General features: G+C 35.4%; 1 protein-coding gene across 3 annotated transcripts in view; it reads right to left on the bottom strand.

The window, feature by feature from the left end:
* The window catches only part of CWC27 (CWC27 spliceosome associated cyclophilin), a 248,828-nt gene that overhangs the window by 201,501 nt on the left and 31,396 nt on the right, over positions 1 to 15,931 (bottom strand). For all 3 annotated transcript variants that reach the window (XM_057540311.1, XM_057540313.1, XM_057540312.1), the window contains 3 exons: positions 9,343 to 9,422; positions 8,332 to 8,365; positions 5,191 to 5,348 (listed from right to left, as the gene is read on the bottom strand). In XM_057540311.1, the coding sequence (XP_057396294.1) occupies positions 5,191 to 5,348; positions 8,332 to 8,365; positions 9,343 to 9,422 (272 nt within the window). The remainder of the gene's footprint in view (positions 1 to 5,190; positions 5,349 to 8,331; positions 8,366 to 9,342; positions 9,423 to 15,931) is intronic.

The raw sequence follows: 15,931 nt of genomic DNA, 5'->3' as shown, positions 1-15,931 counted from the left end.
ACATGCCATACTGAATTGTAATTAATTGTTTATAATTCTTATGCTATATTGTGAACATTTGTGGGCAGAAACCATTTCTCCTTTTTTTCATGTTCCTGGAGCCTGGCACGGTCTGGCATATAGCAGTTCTTGCCCAGTAACTGACAGTAAGAGTAACACGTATTGGAGAATAGAATGATAGGTTAAGAAAGAACATATAAAAAAGAACTGTCAAGTTCTAGTAAAAGTTAGTATGCAAACTAACTGCTACCAGACTGCTCCAAAGCTTAATATCTGCTGTTAAACCCAAATATTTCCTGAAAATACAGTATTTAGACCACTACTACTCTATACGAAAGAAATAATACCTGCAAATTTTCAGAGACCACTTACGCAATGTATAGATCTCGCATTTCTTTCTCTTCCTCTTTTTTTACTGTCTGCTTCAGTTCAATACCTTGGGGCAACAGAAGGTGAAAGGAAGCAAAAATGCTCTGACTGGTTAATTTCATTCCTTGCTTGTAAAAGTTCTGAGGAAAGAGGGGGACTTCTTAGAGATGATGATTCTAATGATTTAAATAGGGTTTTAGAATGCCTGTGGACTTCAACCTTTGTTATTGTACTATCTTTTAAATTTTGTACTATCATTTTTATATGTGTACTATCTTTTAAACTTCTCAAACTTAAATATGACACTATGTTTTTGAATTTGCTAAAGCAAACCAAGTTTATGTACTAAAGACATCTATGTACTTCCTAAAGTCTGATCATAAAGTAAGAGAAACCAGAATACAAAGTATATATTAAGACTCAAAAAATTCCCTAATGCTGAGAGAAAGCTTAATTAATATTTTTGAGAAGGCTAGAAATATTGGGGGAAAAAAAGTATTCAAAGTTCCATAAGAAAACGTGGTCACATATTTCAAATTCAACAAAAGGAGACTTGAAAGATTAAAATTAGCAGCAGCTCATTTGGGTGTTCACCCAGGCCAAAGGAGGTATTTCTGATTGTATTATCCCTTGCTTCATAATTTAAAGTTCAATCCAACTCTTTAGAGTTCAAACTCAACTTCAATATTTATATTTAAATTTCTGATACTATCATATAAGATATTTCATATTCAGTCAACGTAACACAGCTCATGAGTAAAACACAAATTCTACTTGACTTTACCAAATAAGAGAATTGTTTTATGAAATAGGAATAATGCCACAGTCAACTAAATATGACAGGTAAACAACACAGCTAATCAAACCAGAACCTGTTCAAACACCAAAACTAACGTAGTCTAGTTAACCTTGAAGGACTACTACCAAAACTCGTAATGGCGATTTCAGGGTATATGTCAAGATTTCTTTGATTTATATTTCATTTTGATGAAAATACTTTAGAAGAGTAATCACAATAAAATTAGAGATGACAGAAATTACACTATAAAAGACAGAATTTCCATAATGACTATAATCAGCACAACAAACCACTGATTTTTGACTCTCCAGTCTGCTTGCTATATCTGATTTTACTGTTTAGCCATTTATTATAAATCTGTAAACAGATGCTAAAAACAAGTAGGGCAGACGACTCAATTTGCTTTATATGATTAACTTGCAGCAGGTGAGCTCCACCTGCAGGCAAAGAAAAGATCCTTTAGAATAAGTTTTAAAACAGGACCTTCCAAAGACAGGCTGTAACTACCGCCTTTCAGTTAACCTTGAGTGCACATGAGAATAACCCGTGCTTTTTAAAACTTCTCATGGTCGAAAAATTCTGATCGGCTTGACCAGGGGTGGGGCTTGTAAGGTGACTCAAATATATGGAAAACATTGAGAGACACTGATTTGAATCTTTACCAGCACACATCTTGAAAAACATTAGGAAAACTCAAATATCATTTTGTTTCTTCTAAAATGACTTCTCACTATACTGACCCTTTCACCTTTTTCAGAGATTAAACTGAATTCAACTGATATAAATGTCTTATCTCTGTTAGACTACAAAAAAGACCTGAGGTGACACTACAATTTTTTAAATCTACCTTTACATTATTCTGTGCCTCAGAAGTAATCAAGAGAGTGAGTGTTTGGTAGGGACTGGGGTTCTTAACCCTTAGCTGCACATTAGAATATCTGGAGAGATTTTACAAAGTATTATTGCCCTAAATTAATGTTATGTTCTTGGAAGTTAGAAAAGTGGTTACTATCAGGGGAGGAGGGGAGAAATAACCAGAATAGGGCAAGAGGGAGACTTGTGGGTAATGGCAATTTTCTGTTTCTTGATCTGGGTGATGGGTATAGGGGTGTATTTGGCTTGTAAAAATTCAGCAACCTGTGTATTTATTATATGTGCACTATGAAATATAGTTCATACAGATATAGTCTGTACATATACTATATTTCAATTGAAAGTTAAAAAGTAAAAATGCATGTGCCCAGGCTTCACTGCAGACCAAATGATTCAGAATCTTTGGGATTGGGACATGGGCATCAGTATTTTTTCTTTTCAACATTTCTCCAGTGAATCTAATGTGGAGTCAGGAGTGAAAACCATTCTTCTAATGAATCACAAATGTATTCATTCATTTATTCGCCCACTCATTACACAAACTTTAATGACCAATTACCACGTGCTTATTATACAAGACTTGGAGGATGTAAGACAGTCTCTGAAGGAGCTCATTATAGGCAACGGATAGTAGGCAAAGCAATAAATCTCATGTGATACATACAAGCAAGTTACTTATAAGATCTGGAGGAGAAAGTGATTTGTCAAAGAAGGAGTCACTCTTTTTTTTTTGTTCATTCATTTATATAAACATCTGAGTACCTATGACGTTTGACCACAGGTAAATGGACACAATCTCTGCCTTTAAGAAAATTACAGTATAAGGGTACACAAGGAAGAAAAAAAATGTATAACTGATGTCATAATATCACTGAAGTATGAGAAAGGTGCTATGGGAATACCCTGGGGAGTCAGAAGTTGCTGACCTTGGAGCTAAGATGATACAAACTTGAACTAGTCCAGTGGCACTGGTGGTAAAAATTAGTATTCTAGAGAAGTGCTTCTCAAACTTTAATGTACAAATCACCTGAGGATCCTATTAAAACACAGATTCTGATTCAGAAAGTGTGAGGTGGGGCCTGAGACTTGGCATTTCTAAAAAGATTCCAAGAGATGCTAATGCTATTGGTCCACAGGTCACAATTTAAGTAGCAGGTTCTTGAGGAAGATGGTTTTCAAGAGGGAAAGGCAAAAAATGCCAAATTCCACAGCAGAGATACCAGGAAAAACAAAAACTGGAAAGTAGCCGTTAGATTTGTCAAGTACATGGCCTTAGGGAGAGTAGTTTCAGGGGAGTGATGAGGGAAAAGCTAAATGATGTGTATTTAAAAATAAATGGGAACTAAGGTGGTGGGGACAGGAAATAATGAAGTGGTGTTTTTGTTTTCACTCTTGAATGCTGGAAGAGGCTTAAGTCTATCCACAAGCTGAAGGAAAGGAATGAGTGAAGAGAGAAAACTAAAGACAAAGTAAAGAGGATGGAATCATTTTGAATGGGTAGAGGGATTCCTCCCTTTAAAGCAGAAGAGAAGGAGATAAGAATTGGTCTGAATAGGTACAGCGAAAAGTGAAAAGAGTAAGAGTTGAAGAAGTTACTCTTGTTTCACAGAACAGGAAGCCAGGTGACCTAATGAGAGAGAGTGAACCTGAGGTTGAAGGGAAGCACTGGGGGCACAGCTGAGGCTGGACTTGTCCACGGCTGTGTGATTCTGCTCAGCAGTATTCAGTAGTCAAGGTACAGGCTTACAGAAAGTGGACTGGACAAGAAAGAGTGAGACTGATGCATTTAGAAAAGGAAGGAGGCAAGGGACAGAAATCCTCAAGAAATCAGAATAAGTACAATGAGAGAAAAGAAAGGAGAGAAGGTAAGAAGAGCTTTGGACTTTTTCCTCTTGAACCCCTAAGTACTTTTCAATAGAACAATTAGGGAAATAATCTACTCTATGTAAATCTGTTGAAAATTATATTGTTAAATATCATTCCCCAATTTAAATATTAAGTACTCAAGAAACCTGCTTGTAGGTTTACTATCCAAAGTGATAAGCAGCTTTAACAGATTCCAGGTGTTTCTTTACAAATAGAAGCAATACCACAAATTTTCAGTAAAATCATACTTTGAATGGCTCCTTGCCTAAAAGGCTGGGAGGCTAGTCTAGTCCCTGATCCTACTGCTTGAATCAGAAAATGACTGAAGGATAATGGAGTACTTCAAGCACATACAGATGAACAGTTTGTATATACCAAGAGCACTGATTTCTTAATAGATAATGATTTCACACTGACATCCTATCTGGCTGGCAGGTATACCCATTATAATTCAACTTAGACTGAGCAGTGATTTTCCTTCAAATATAATTATCCTTTTTTACCACATTACAATTTTTTAAGACTCTTAGAAGTTTTTCTGTTTTTTTTTAACATAAAATTAACATGAGACAAACTATAGTGAAGTTGGTATAACTGACCGAAAGCACTAATGATTTCAGACATTTGCTGAAATTTCTTTTATGATATCACTGAGATTAGGAGGGATAGACAGTATAAATCAGACTTGAAAAGACATTTAAGAGCGTTTTCAGGCCCATACATTTCTTAACCAGTTTAGACAAATTTTACTCAAATCTGAGGATGTCTCTTTTTGTTCCATACAATTGCTTTACTGCTTTTGTTGGTTTTAAACAAATACAACCTTCCACATCTAGCTAATATATTGTTTGTCCCAAATATAAAAACAATTTAGAGGCTTTTAAAGAAGAGATCAGAGAGAAATGAACTGGAATTTGACTCGCATGACCACTGCTGTAAATAAAATTGGTCTATTTTCTTTTAGGCCTCTGAATGGGCTAATTTAGCATGACTGGTATATATATCAAACATTATGAAAATAGTATTTTAGAAAGTAAGTTGAATAAAGGGCTCAATCTTAATTTAAAATTAAGTATAAAATGACAAAAACTCTGATACTTACCTAAATGGGAAGGAAATCCAAAAGAGGAGATATATGTATACGTATAGCTGATTCACTTTGGTGTACAGCAGAAACTAACACAACACTGTAAAGCAACTATACTCTAACAAAAATTAATTAAAAAACAAAAACAAAAACAAAAACAAAACTCTGATACTTAGAAGCACAACGCTTGACTCACCTGCGGCTAACTGATTTCTTCTCCACTTCACTCTCTCCAGCTGTCTTAACATTTGCACTTGTGCCCTTTTTTAACTTTTTTGCAATTCTTTCTCTCATCAGGTCCTTTTCATCACCATCAACATATTCATCATGCTCTGCACTTCCATATTCTCCATCCTGTAAAAATTGAAATGGAGTATTTGCTGGGCATTCCATTTTCTTCTTTCACTTCCAGAGGTCCATCTCAAACTCTCCTTGTTGCATTCTAGGCCAGGTTTATTTTTTGTTTCGTTTTGTTTTGAACTAGTGAGGGCTTGAAGAATCTGCTACAGGCGGGAATACCCCCTGGGATCTGCTCTAGGCCGGCTATGTAAGTACTGTATAGCCCAGTAAGGGTTGTTGCTCGATCCACACCCAGCTCCTCTGCACAGCAGACTATGCTCCCTCTGGATCACCCAGGATATTGTCTATCTACATTCCTATTCCTTCCCAGTAGGAAATGTGGTTTTTGGAGGCAGTTGGCCAGCATACTGACCTCACCCAGGGATTAATGCAAGTAAAAGAGGTGGAGGTAGAGAAACTGATATTTCTTCCTACAATCTAAGTCATAGCAATCACTACTCGGCTCAAAACCCTCCAGTGGATTCCCAACTCACTCAAACCCTACACAATCTGGACCTCCCTGACATAATCTCCTACAACTCCAGGCCAGCAACACTAGCCAACTTTGGAGTTGCTCTTCTTTCCAGCCTGAAACTCTCCTATTCCATGTATCTGCATTGCTGACTCTTTCATCTCCTTCAGGTCTCTGCTCAAATGCTACCCTTTTGGTGACACTTTTCTTGATCCCCCGAATAAAATGGCAGAGCTGCCCACCCACCTCCAGTACTCTCTATTCCCCTTCCCTATTTTATTTTCCTCAAAACATTTATCACTCATCTGACATACTATACATTTTAATTATTTATATGATTATTGCCTCTCTCCCATAATCAGAGAAAGGAGTCCATTAGAACTAAAATTCTGGATTGTTTTGCTTATTGCTAGATCTTCAACTTCCAGAATAGCTCCCAGCATCAAGAGAGCAAGCAATGGAGGGAGAAAGGAGGAGAGAGGGAGGGAAGAGGGTAGAGAAGGAGAAGGAAGAAACTACCCAAGTGGATCTTTTTCTCTTGTGATTCTCTAACCAGGTGAGTCATGGTGAGGCAGGATTCTTAACTTGAGGCTTGTGGACCTTGGAGCAGTGGTTCTCAAAGTCTAGTCCTCAGGCTATAAAACATGGATTGTCTCTAAAAATGTAAAATCCTAGCCCTCATCTCAGTATTACTGAACCAAATCTGTAGGGATGGAAATTGTGAGTGTTTTCCATGAGATGTTTAAGAAATTCTTTACCCTTAAAACTTGATAACCACTGACCTAGGTCTTCCATGGTTGGTCCTCAGGAGATATAAAGAAAAAATGCCCTGCAAATTCATAAAATTTTGTTTGTGGATATAATATATTTCCTGGGAAGAAGGTCTGCAGTCTTAGTGATTGCAAAGGATCTTGGGACACAAAACAGATTAAAGACCATACAGTGTCCTTAGATGACCTCACTCCCTCAAGACTATAAGAACATAATTTTACATTAGGCCTTGAGCCTATCTTCCAGATCCATATTAATGTTACACAGATGTCTCCAAGTTATCTGAATCTCAAAATGCACATTATTAAGCACGTTATTTTTCATTGTTCCCCCCCGCCATCTCTTGTACCCATCTAACAAGTTGCCCAAATCAGAAACCTTGTGGTTGTCCTAGACTCCTCCTTCTCCCTCACCTCATAGTATGGAATCAGTCACCTCTTAGACCTCTTTCAAATCTGTCTCTCTCCCATGTCACACCTGTGGTCTTCTATCAAGCTCTCCTCCTGCCATAGCTTCCCAATAGGTCTCCTTGACTCCAGCCTATTTCTTCTAATTTGTCCTCTCTAATATTGCCAACAGTGATCTTCCTAAAATGCAAAGTTGACCATAGTACTCTTCCTTTTAACTAATACCCTTCAGCTGTTTCTCATTACTTTGAGGATGAAATTCAAACTTCTCCCCATAGCCCAGGAAGCTCTGTAATATTTGGCTTCTTCCTCCCACTCCAACCTCACCCACTCTCCCTCCTGTCATGACGCTCTGGTCACACTGGTTTGCTTTCAGCTCCTGGAACACATCAAACTCTCCTACTTCAGAGCCTTTTGTACATGTAGTTCCCTCTACTTTTAACACTCTTCTTCCCTGCTCCTCACAAGGCAGGTTCCTTCTCAAACTTTAATCTTAGCTTGTACTTCCTAAATAAGGTATACTCTCTCCTTGTTACCACGTGGTAGCATATGTGGTTCTCTGAGGAATCCCACCCTTCACCAGTTTCTTTTTTGATCTAGTTAACTCCTAATTCTCCTATAAGACACAACACAGCATCATCTCTTCCTGGAAGGTTTTCTTGACCAGGTTAGATAGCCATCCTTTCTCTATCATACATAGTCAGAGAAAATCCTCTCTTTTGACTATGGTAATAGATGAAGCTGTGTTCTTGCATGGACAGTTATGTACTTCCTTTATACAACGCACAGATCAAAGGGTTTTTATATAAAGTGGCAAACGAATGACTTGAAAAACTTGATCTCTTATACATAAAGGAAACTCTGCCTTCTGTTTTATCAGCTTTAATAGCCAGTACAAGTAATGAAGCAAGGTCACTACAGTCTTGAGAGAGAATCTTCCAAAATGTGTGTATGAAGAAGGAAACTACCATAAATGACTGGTATCCAAGTATTTCCCATCCATCATGTAGGATGTCATGCATCAACATTTAAACTTTTATCATAACAAAATAAAATCAATGACATCTAAATTTTGAGTATTCATGTTATGTTACGTGACAGGGAGAAAAAACAGGCTAGAAATTCATATATAAGATTCTGATTTTGTAAGGAAACATACACATACTATGAAGGAAAATTCCAATATCAAAATAAATAATTTATTTTTCAACTCTTTTTCAAAATTTTACATATATAATTATAAAAGGTAATACATATTACCTTTTAGGAAAAATAATTTAATCATTTGTAAAGATTTTGAATTTTCTATAAATTGTTCAACTATATTTATACTAAAATTAATACTCACATCATCTGAATCTCCCGCTGCATCCCCTTTTTCACTACAAAAAAATAAGGAAAACAAATTTTAGCTTCAAAATGAAACTAACAAAATTATTCAATTATCCAAAAATTTAGAATATTTTGCTGGGATTAATAGTTCAAAAACACTTCAACACAGGAATTTCAGAATGGCATTGTAGAGCAAATAGAAACATTCTAAAGGGAAGTTGTTTTTATACATAGAATAAAAGGTATGCTCCATTAGCACAAATACAAATCCACTAGAATTTTTTTTAAAAAGCAAACAACCAATAGTGTTATTTTCATGAACAAAAGGCTGCAGACAACAATTTCTTCTATTGGCTTGATGTATTCAGGCTGAAGAAGCCAAATCCTTCAAATAAAAGTATATTAAGAAAAGATTGTTTTAATATAGAATTTTTAAAAATGAGCTACAATAGTGAGTACAATAGTATTTTAGTCCCCTTTTGAGACACTGGCCCAGTGAATCATGTGCAATTATATTTAACACTAAGACATCTTCTCTTATCAAAGAGAAGCAACAAAAATTTTCTGATAACTCCTGAAATATGTAAGGAATAATACTCAGTGAACTGGCCCAAAATGTGGTGACTTCTTCACAAAACCCTTCAAATCTGATTTGCTTACTCATGATTCTGAGACAAAAATTATGCAAGAAAAAAGTTAGCAAAGAAATTTTCAATTAAACATTAAATTGTTAAAGCAGACAGCTTCCTAGTATTCAAACTATCCCAAGATTTAAAAGTTTAACAGCTAATTTTAAATTTAATTAGTTCAGCAGAGGTTGATAGATAGCAAGGAGACTGAATGTGACTAGAGTGATTCTCTCCATTATGCTAGTAGCTCTACTACCCCCATTACCAAAATGCTTTAGTTTTTTGGTTGGGTTGACAAAATTTGACTTATGAGAACTGACTGTTTACTTACAAAGGAAGCAAGAAAATGATCTGAGCCAGAAAATAAGAACTTAGGATCACACTAGCACCATGCTAACCTTTCAACAGCTGGAACAGAGCTGAGATGTGGATCATCCTTAAGCAAGTCATGACTACTTTTGCTTTTTCCCTTCATGCTCTAGAAAGGAATGTATGATATAATCATGAGTGGAGAAAAAATAGTCTTCCAAAAGGACAAGTTAACACATTTACGTAAAAATCTAGTACTGATATAATGTGGTTAGCAAAAGATATATGTTCCTGAAAATTTGAGTATAAACAAAAGCTTTATAAATAGCAATCTTATTCTCCCATTGACTAAAAATATTTTAGAACCATCTTTCTTTCAAAAAGTGATATATCCTTAAAAATAAGTTTATTGATTACTATTTCCAAACACTAAAACCTCATTGTGATTTACCACTAAACTAATTAATTTTTGACCAATATATTAAAACTTAGAAGATAGATCACAAAAGTAATTTGAAATAAACACACACTATTATTCTTCAAATATACTGTCTATACTGCACAGAATCACTTTAAAAATGTACCCAAGCAACCAGATGAGAGCACCTACAAGGTGCTATTTAACATATGTAAAAAAGCCTTTTATGTATGACAATATTCATCAATGACCTAATATTTATTAAATACTTTAATTTCAAAGTTCATGTTCTCAATAAATTTATATTTTAGTAGGGAAACAAGACATAGTAAGATATAAGAAGTAGAACTATTAAAAAAACTACTACTACTATTATTCTAATTTATTAAATATATACTTTGTGTCAGGCACTGTGCTACAGTACAATATTCCCACCTTTCAATTCCTCCTGTCCCCAAATGAAAGTAAATAAGGTGGGTGTTATTAGCCCCATTTTACAGATGGAAAATAAAGACTTAGAGAGATTAGTGATTTACTAAAGGTCACAAAGCTAATGGTATAGGATCTAGGATTTAAATCCCAGTCTGTCTCACAATGATATAATAAATCCATTTTTCTTTTCCTAGAGGCCCCTATGGACCCAGAACAACTGGCCTGGTTTCAGAGCTGCAGACTATCCTACAGACTTCTCCACCACAAGGTATGAAAACTTCAAATTTATACCTTGTATCTCGAGGTGGAAAGCTGCTCACCATCCCCACCCCTCAACTAATCATGTAAGAGTGAACAGTATGAGGTTAGAGTTGACAGGAAGAAAGGATAATTTCTCTCTATTTTGAAGGAACATTTTATTTTGAAAAATTCATCACAAAATGTGTTAACTAAAATTTTTAAATGTCAGATACAGAGAGGTAAAAATACCTCTTTCTCTTTAGCCCCATTCTTGACTGTTTAACAGCTCTGGGAACAGACTTCTAAATTTGACAGGCTTTACTTTGAGGCAGATGTATACTTTCTGAAATTTATTTCCATGATGAAAATAATGGATTTTTAAATTTCTGTATTAACATGGAGTACTCCACATTTTCAAGACTTAATCAGTTTAAACATGCTTATAGTCTAGTTTCAAAAGGCAAAACAAAAACTTTTCTCAAACAGTTAATCTAAAGATACTATTATCTGTAATTTAAAAAAGTCGTAGAATCTGAATTATGCAATTAAAATATATTTCTAATTCCATAACCTTACACAAACCAAGGAGTAATAAAAAGACAAAACATCAAAGAATTACTTGATGTTTGTCTAACAATGAAAACTGTTCAAAAACCAGAAGATGGTATAGTAGAAAGAACACAGGAAAAGAAGATAAGAGTTGGACCAAATGAGTTTCAAAATCTAGTATTCAGTAATTCTATGGGCTTTAGTCCAAAACGTGTACCATTTGAGGAAAGAGAATGACCTCATCCAACCTCAGAAACTCTGCTTACAAAATGGAAATAATAATAGCAGCCTTGCTTGCTTCATACAAGAGAACTAAACGAGATATGTACAAAAGTGTACAAGTGAATATAAAATGACCTCAACTAGAATAAAACTTGAATATCTTTTTTTCATGCTTTCCTTCCTAAAATTTCTTCCTCCTGTGTCTTCAGCCATCAATGTTTATTTTCATCTATTCTAAGAAATAGTCCCTTATTAATTCTCCCCATGTGCCTCCCTCATGGGAGTCACAGTCAAAGACATTACAGCCAGAGTTGGCCTCAGACCCTCTTGTCCAGCCTCTTAGTAACATATCAGAAAATGAGAGTTGCACTAATAAATAACAGGAGTAAGATTAGAATTCAGGTCTCCAGGCTCTTGGTCCATTAATAAGCTCTACTGTTTCATTTACTTGTAAATGTTAGTTTACAATTGTTAGCTTAATTAACATTAAAAAAATGGGTTCTTGTTTATCTCCCAAAACTTAAACCAGCTTAAAGGGAAAAAAAGAAACTTGTCTTACATTAACTTTAAATAAGACTTTACAATAGAAGGAAACTAATTAATCTGAATAATCATTACCATTTCAAATTTTAATTAATGTTTTAAATTAACATAGAAATATATGATCAAAAGCAAATTTTTAGAGGTCGCTTCCTACTACAGTAGACTTTGAATCCTGCAGGCAGAGAAAACAAATTGTGGAAGAGCTGTAGAAATTTGGAGATAGTCTCAAAGAGGATAAAAATGAATTCAGATATTTCTCTTTCATGCCTACTCTTTCTGAATGACCTATTTTAAGGTTGTTATTTATACCATCAGGTAACAATAATTTTAAAGGAAGAACAAACACCTAATATATTTTAAAACAATTTTTGAAAAAATTACATAAAAGCAGCTGGCTCATTAAACGGTTTAGGGCTGAACAAAATACTAAATATATTTAGTGAACACAATGCAAGAAGCGCCACAGTAAATTCAAAACTGTCTGTAAGCAAATCTGAAAATGAACATCAAAGGGGATGTGGGAAAATTATATTATCTGCCACTTCACACCCAAGAACATAGAGGCAATGAAACAGTGGGAACTAAACAGAGTACAAGTGGAACGAAAGAAAGCAAGAGGCATAGTGGTACAGAGGAACAACACTGGTCAAGAAGTGGGAAGATCTGAGTCTCAACCTCTAACTACCTCTGTGTGATGGTTAATTTTATGCTATGGTACCCAAGTCGTTTGATCAAACACCAGCCTAGATGTTGCTATGAAACAATCTTTTTTAGATGTGATTAGCACTTAAATCAGTAGACTTTGAGTAAAGCAGATTATCCACCAAAATGTAGGCAGGCCTCGTCTAATCAGTGGAAGGCCTTAAGAGCAAAGACTTTCCCAAGCAAGAAGCAATTTGGCCTCAACACTGTAACACAAAAATTATGCCTGACTTTCCAGCCTGAAAATTTTGGACTCAAGACTGTAACATTCACTCCACCCTGAGTCTCCAGCTTGCTGGCCTACTCTACAGATTTTAGACTTGCCAGCCCCCACAAACATATGAGCCAATTCCTAAAACTCAAGCAATCTATCAATCTTAATCTCTACTTCTCCCCCTCTCCTATATGTGTGTGTGTGTATGTGTGTGTGTATATACACACATACACACACACGCACACACACACATATATATATATATATATATATATATATATACACATACACACACATATATACTGTTTCTCTCATGAACCCTATTACATTCTGTGACCTTTAGCACAGAACCAGAAAACTTAGTAGTTTGGGGGAAAAAAAAAGATCTTACAGGCCACTTAATCCAGTCTCCACACAATGCAGGAATCTCCTTAACATTACTGCTGACTATCAACCAGTGTCTCCACACCTGAAAGGAGCTTAATAATCACACACACACACACGAAAATCACCCCTTTTTAAATGGCTTCTATTATTGGACAACTCTCTCTCTAATTGGAGAAAAAAAGAATATGTGTAATTTTCAACCATCCAACTAATCCTAGTTGTACCTTCTAGAACTAAAAATGAACTACAAACAATTGCTGTTATTAGGAATATTCCATACAGTTTAGTTTAGATACAAATAAATTGGTAGGCAGGGTAACAGCCCCTAAAGATGTCCACTTCCTGATCCTCAAAATCTGTGAGTATGTTACTTGACTTGGCGAAAGGGATTTTGTAGATAAATTAAGAATTATGAGATGAGGAGATTATCCTGGACTATCAGGGTGGGTCCAAGGTAATCACAAGAGTCTTTATAAGAAAGAGAGAGGCAGGAGAGTCAGGTGCAGAATGATGAAAGATAAGAAAGACTTGACCTGCTATTGCTGGCTTTGAAGATGAAGGAGTCGTAAGCCAAGGAATATAGGCAGTCTCTAGAAATTGGAAAAATAAGAGAATGGATTCTCCTCAGAGCCGCCAGAAGGAAGGCAGCCCTGCCAACACCTCGATATCTAGCCCAGTGAAACCTGTTTTGGACTTCTGGCCTCCAGAACTATAACATACTAAATTTGTTTTGCTTCAAGTCACTAAATTTATGGTAATTTGCTACAGCAGAAATATGAAACGATTACAAATATATTAACATTAAAAAAAATTAAATATAAGCAACTAGAAAGATAAGTAAATCAAAGTTTAATACAATTTAATGGGGCAAAAACATTTTATAAAATAGACTGGGGAATTCCCTGGCGGTCCAGTGGTTAGGACTCTGCGCTTTCACTGTTGAGGGTGCGGGTTCAATCCCTGGTCAGGGAACTAAGGTCCCAGAAGCCATGCAGTGCAGCCAAAAAATAAAAATTTTTTTGAAAAAAAAGAGACTATTTAACACTTCTGACAACCTCTGTACAAATGGCCTAGCAGCACTCTCCAAGTCATGCCCAACCCACTTCCCAAATTTGGGGGAAACTGAAATTTCACAGGATAAATGAGAATAAGACAAAAACCTTCTTTATTCTCAAAAGTGATGCATTTGTCTATTGATATACCTTTGTCTGGGTAAGAAAATAGCTTTTTTATAACTTTGGATTTAAAGTTAAAATGCTAACATATACTGTAGTAAGATAAATATTGTGTATCAATGTGAATGTGGCACACATTAATCACTATTTTCAAATTTAGCTATTGAGATATTTTTATACTGGACCTACCATTTAACTTGCCTCAAGAAAACTACTTGTCTGATTGTAGCTTTTACTTGAAAGATATTTTCTGACATTTGTATTTAAGTTATACACAAAGATTCAGGGGTGAACTTTAAACCAATACAGACATTTGAATGAAACTGTTATTTAAGAAAGCAATATGAAGGGGAGGATCTTCCAGATAAAAACCTTTCAAATATTTGAAGCCTAGGATCACATTTTCACTCAGTTTTTACTTCACCGAAGTATATCCAGTCCTTAAGCCTTCCCCGAGTAAGATGCTTTTTGGCATCATCCCCATCCTCCTCATGACCCTCTGTTCCTCTGGATACATCCACTTTGTCAGTATCCTTCTTAAATGTGTTCAGAACTGAACAAAATGCTGCAAATGTGATCCCCCAAAATGCAAAGAATGTTAAATTCCTTATTCCAGAGACTTTATTCTTAGTAATTCAACTAGGGCTTACAGGCTATTAAGTCTTACACCTATTCAGCTGATTTCATTAAACTAAAGTACAGAATATACACGTACTCTTATTACATTTTAACTTATTAGTTCAAATAATCAGGCACAGGTTGACAACAAAGCACTCTTTGGGCAGAAGTATTCAATTAGCTATAAATCCATCTGACTGTACTATCTCCCAGATCACATTTCCTCATGTTGTCCACAAGAATATCATGAGAGACTCTGACAATGTGCTTTCCTGAACTCAAGATATGTTATTATGGCATCCTCCTATCATGCAATCCTATCAAAAAGGAAATGAAGTCAGTCTGGCAAGTCACTTAACCAGGGTCTCAGTTTCCTCATCTATAAAGAAAGGAACTTGGACTAGATCCCTTTGAGCTATAAAATTCTATTATTCTAAAAGAGATTTTATCAGGTAGTAGAAAGATACTGAAATAAATAATGAAAGAAAGCTAACCCATGGGACAGAGGCACCTTGTCATGAATAATGAGTGCCGTGAAGCAGTGTCTGTAATCCCACGCTGATAATCCATAAACCAGAGGGGACTCTATCTTATTTCTCCTTCCACATAAAGTAAACCCTCAATTCAGACTTTACCAATTACTAACTTGTGATGTTAGGTTCTGGAATAAAGATTAACACTGTGGAGTCACTGAAAAAAGAAACTTGATAAGCAAATGAATAATGAAACAATTATTTTCAAGCCCTCTAGAAATATTTAATTTCATGCAACCACTGAAACTGCAAATTGTTCTCAGTCATTGTAAAAGACACTGACTTGACTTTGGCTCTAGTTATTTACACTTAAAAACAGTAAGGCTAAATTTTAAAAAATATATTATTTGGTCACACTTTTCCAATATTCAGGCTAGCCTTCCCTTTTCTGGCCAAAGTTTCATTTTACCCAAAAGGTAAAATGTATTTGAAGGATGCCCACAGTCTGAAGAACAGTACAAAAGCAAAATAAACAAAATACACTCCCATTTCTGTTCTCGCTAGAATTTATCTCATGCCCTCTAGAGAAATGTCCTTTCCTTTAAGCCAGTAAATTTCAACAATTTTTGCTTATTGTTGCTCTCTTTTCTCAAGCTAAACTTACCCATGACTCCATTATATGAACACACAAAACAGTTAAATTCG

This window comes from Balaenoptera acutorostrata, chromosome 2 (assembly GCF_949987535.1).
Source record: "Balaenoptera acutorostrata chromosome 2, mBalAcu1.1, whole genome shotgun sequence".
Classification (NCBI taxonomy): domain Eukaryota; kingdom Metazoa; phylum Chordata; class Mammalia; order Artiodactyla; family Balaenopteridae; genus Balaenoptera; species Balaenoptera acutorostrata.
The sequence above is the reverse complement of the archived record's forward strand: the minus strand, read 5'-3'. Positions and strand labels throughout refer to the sequence as shown.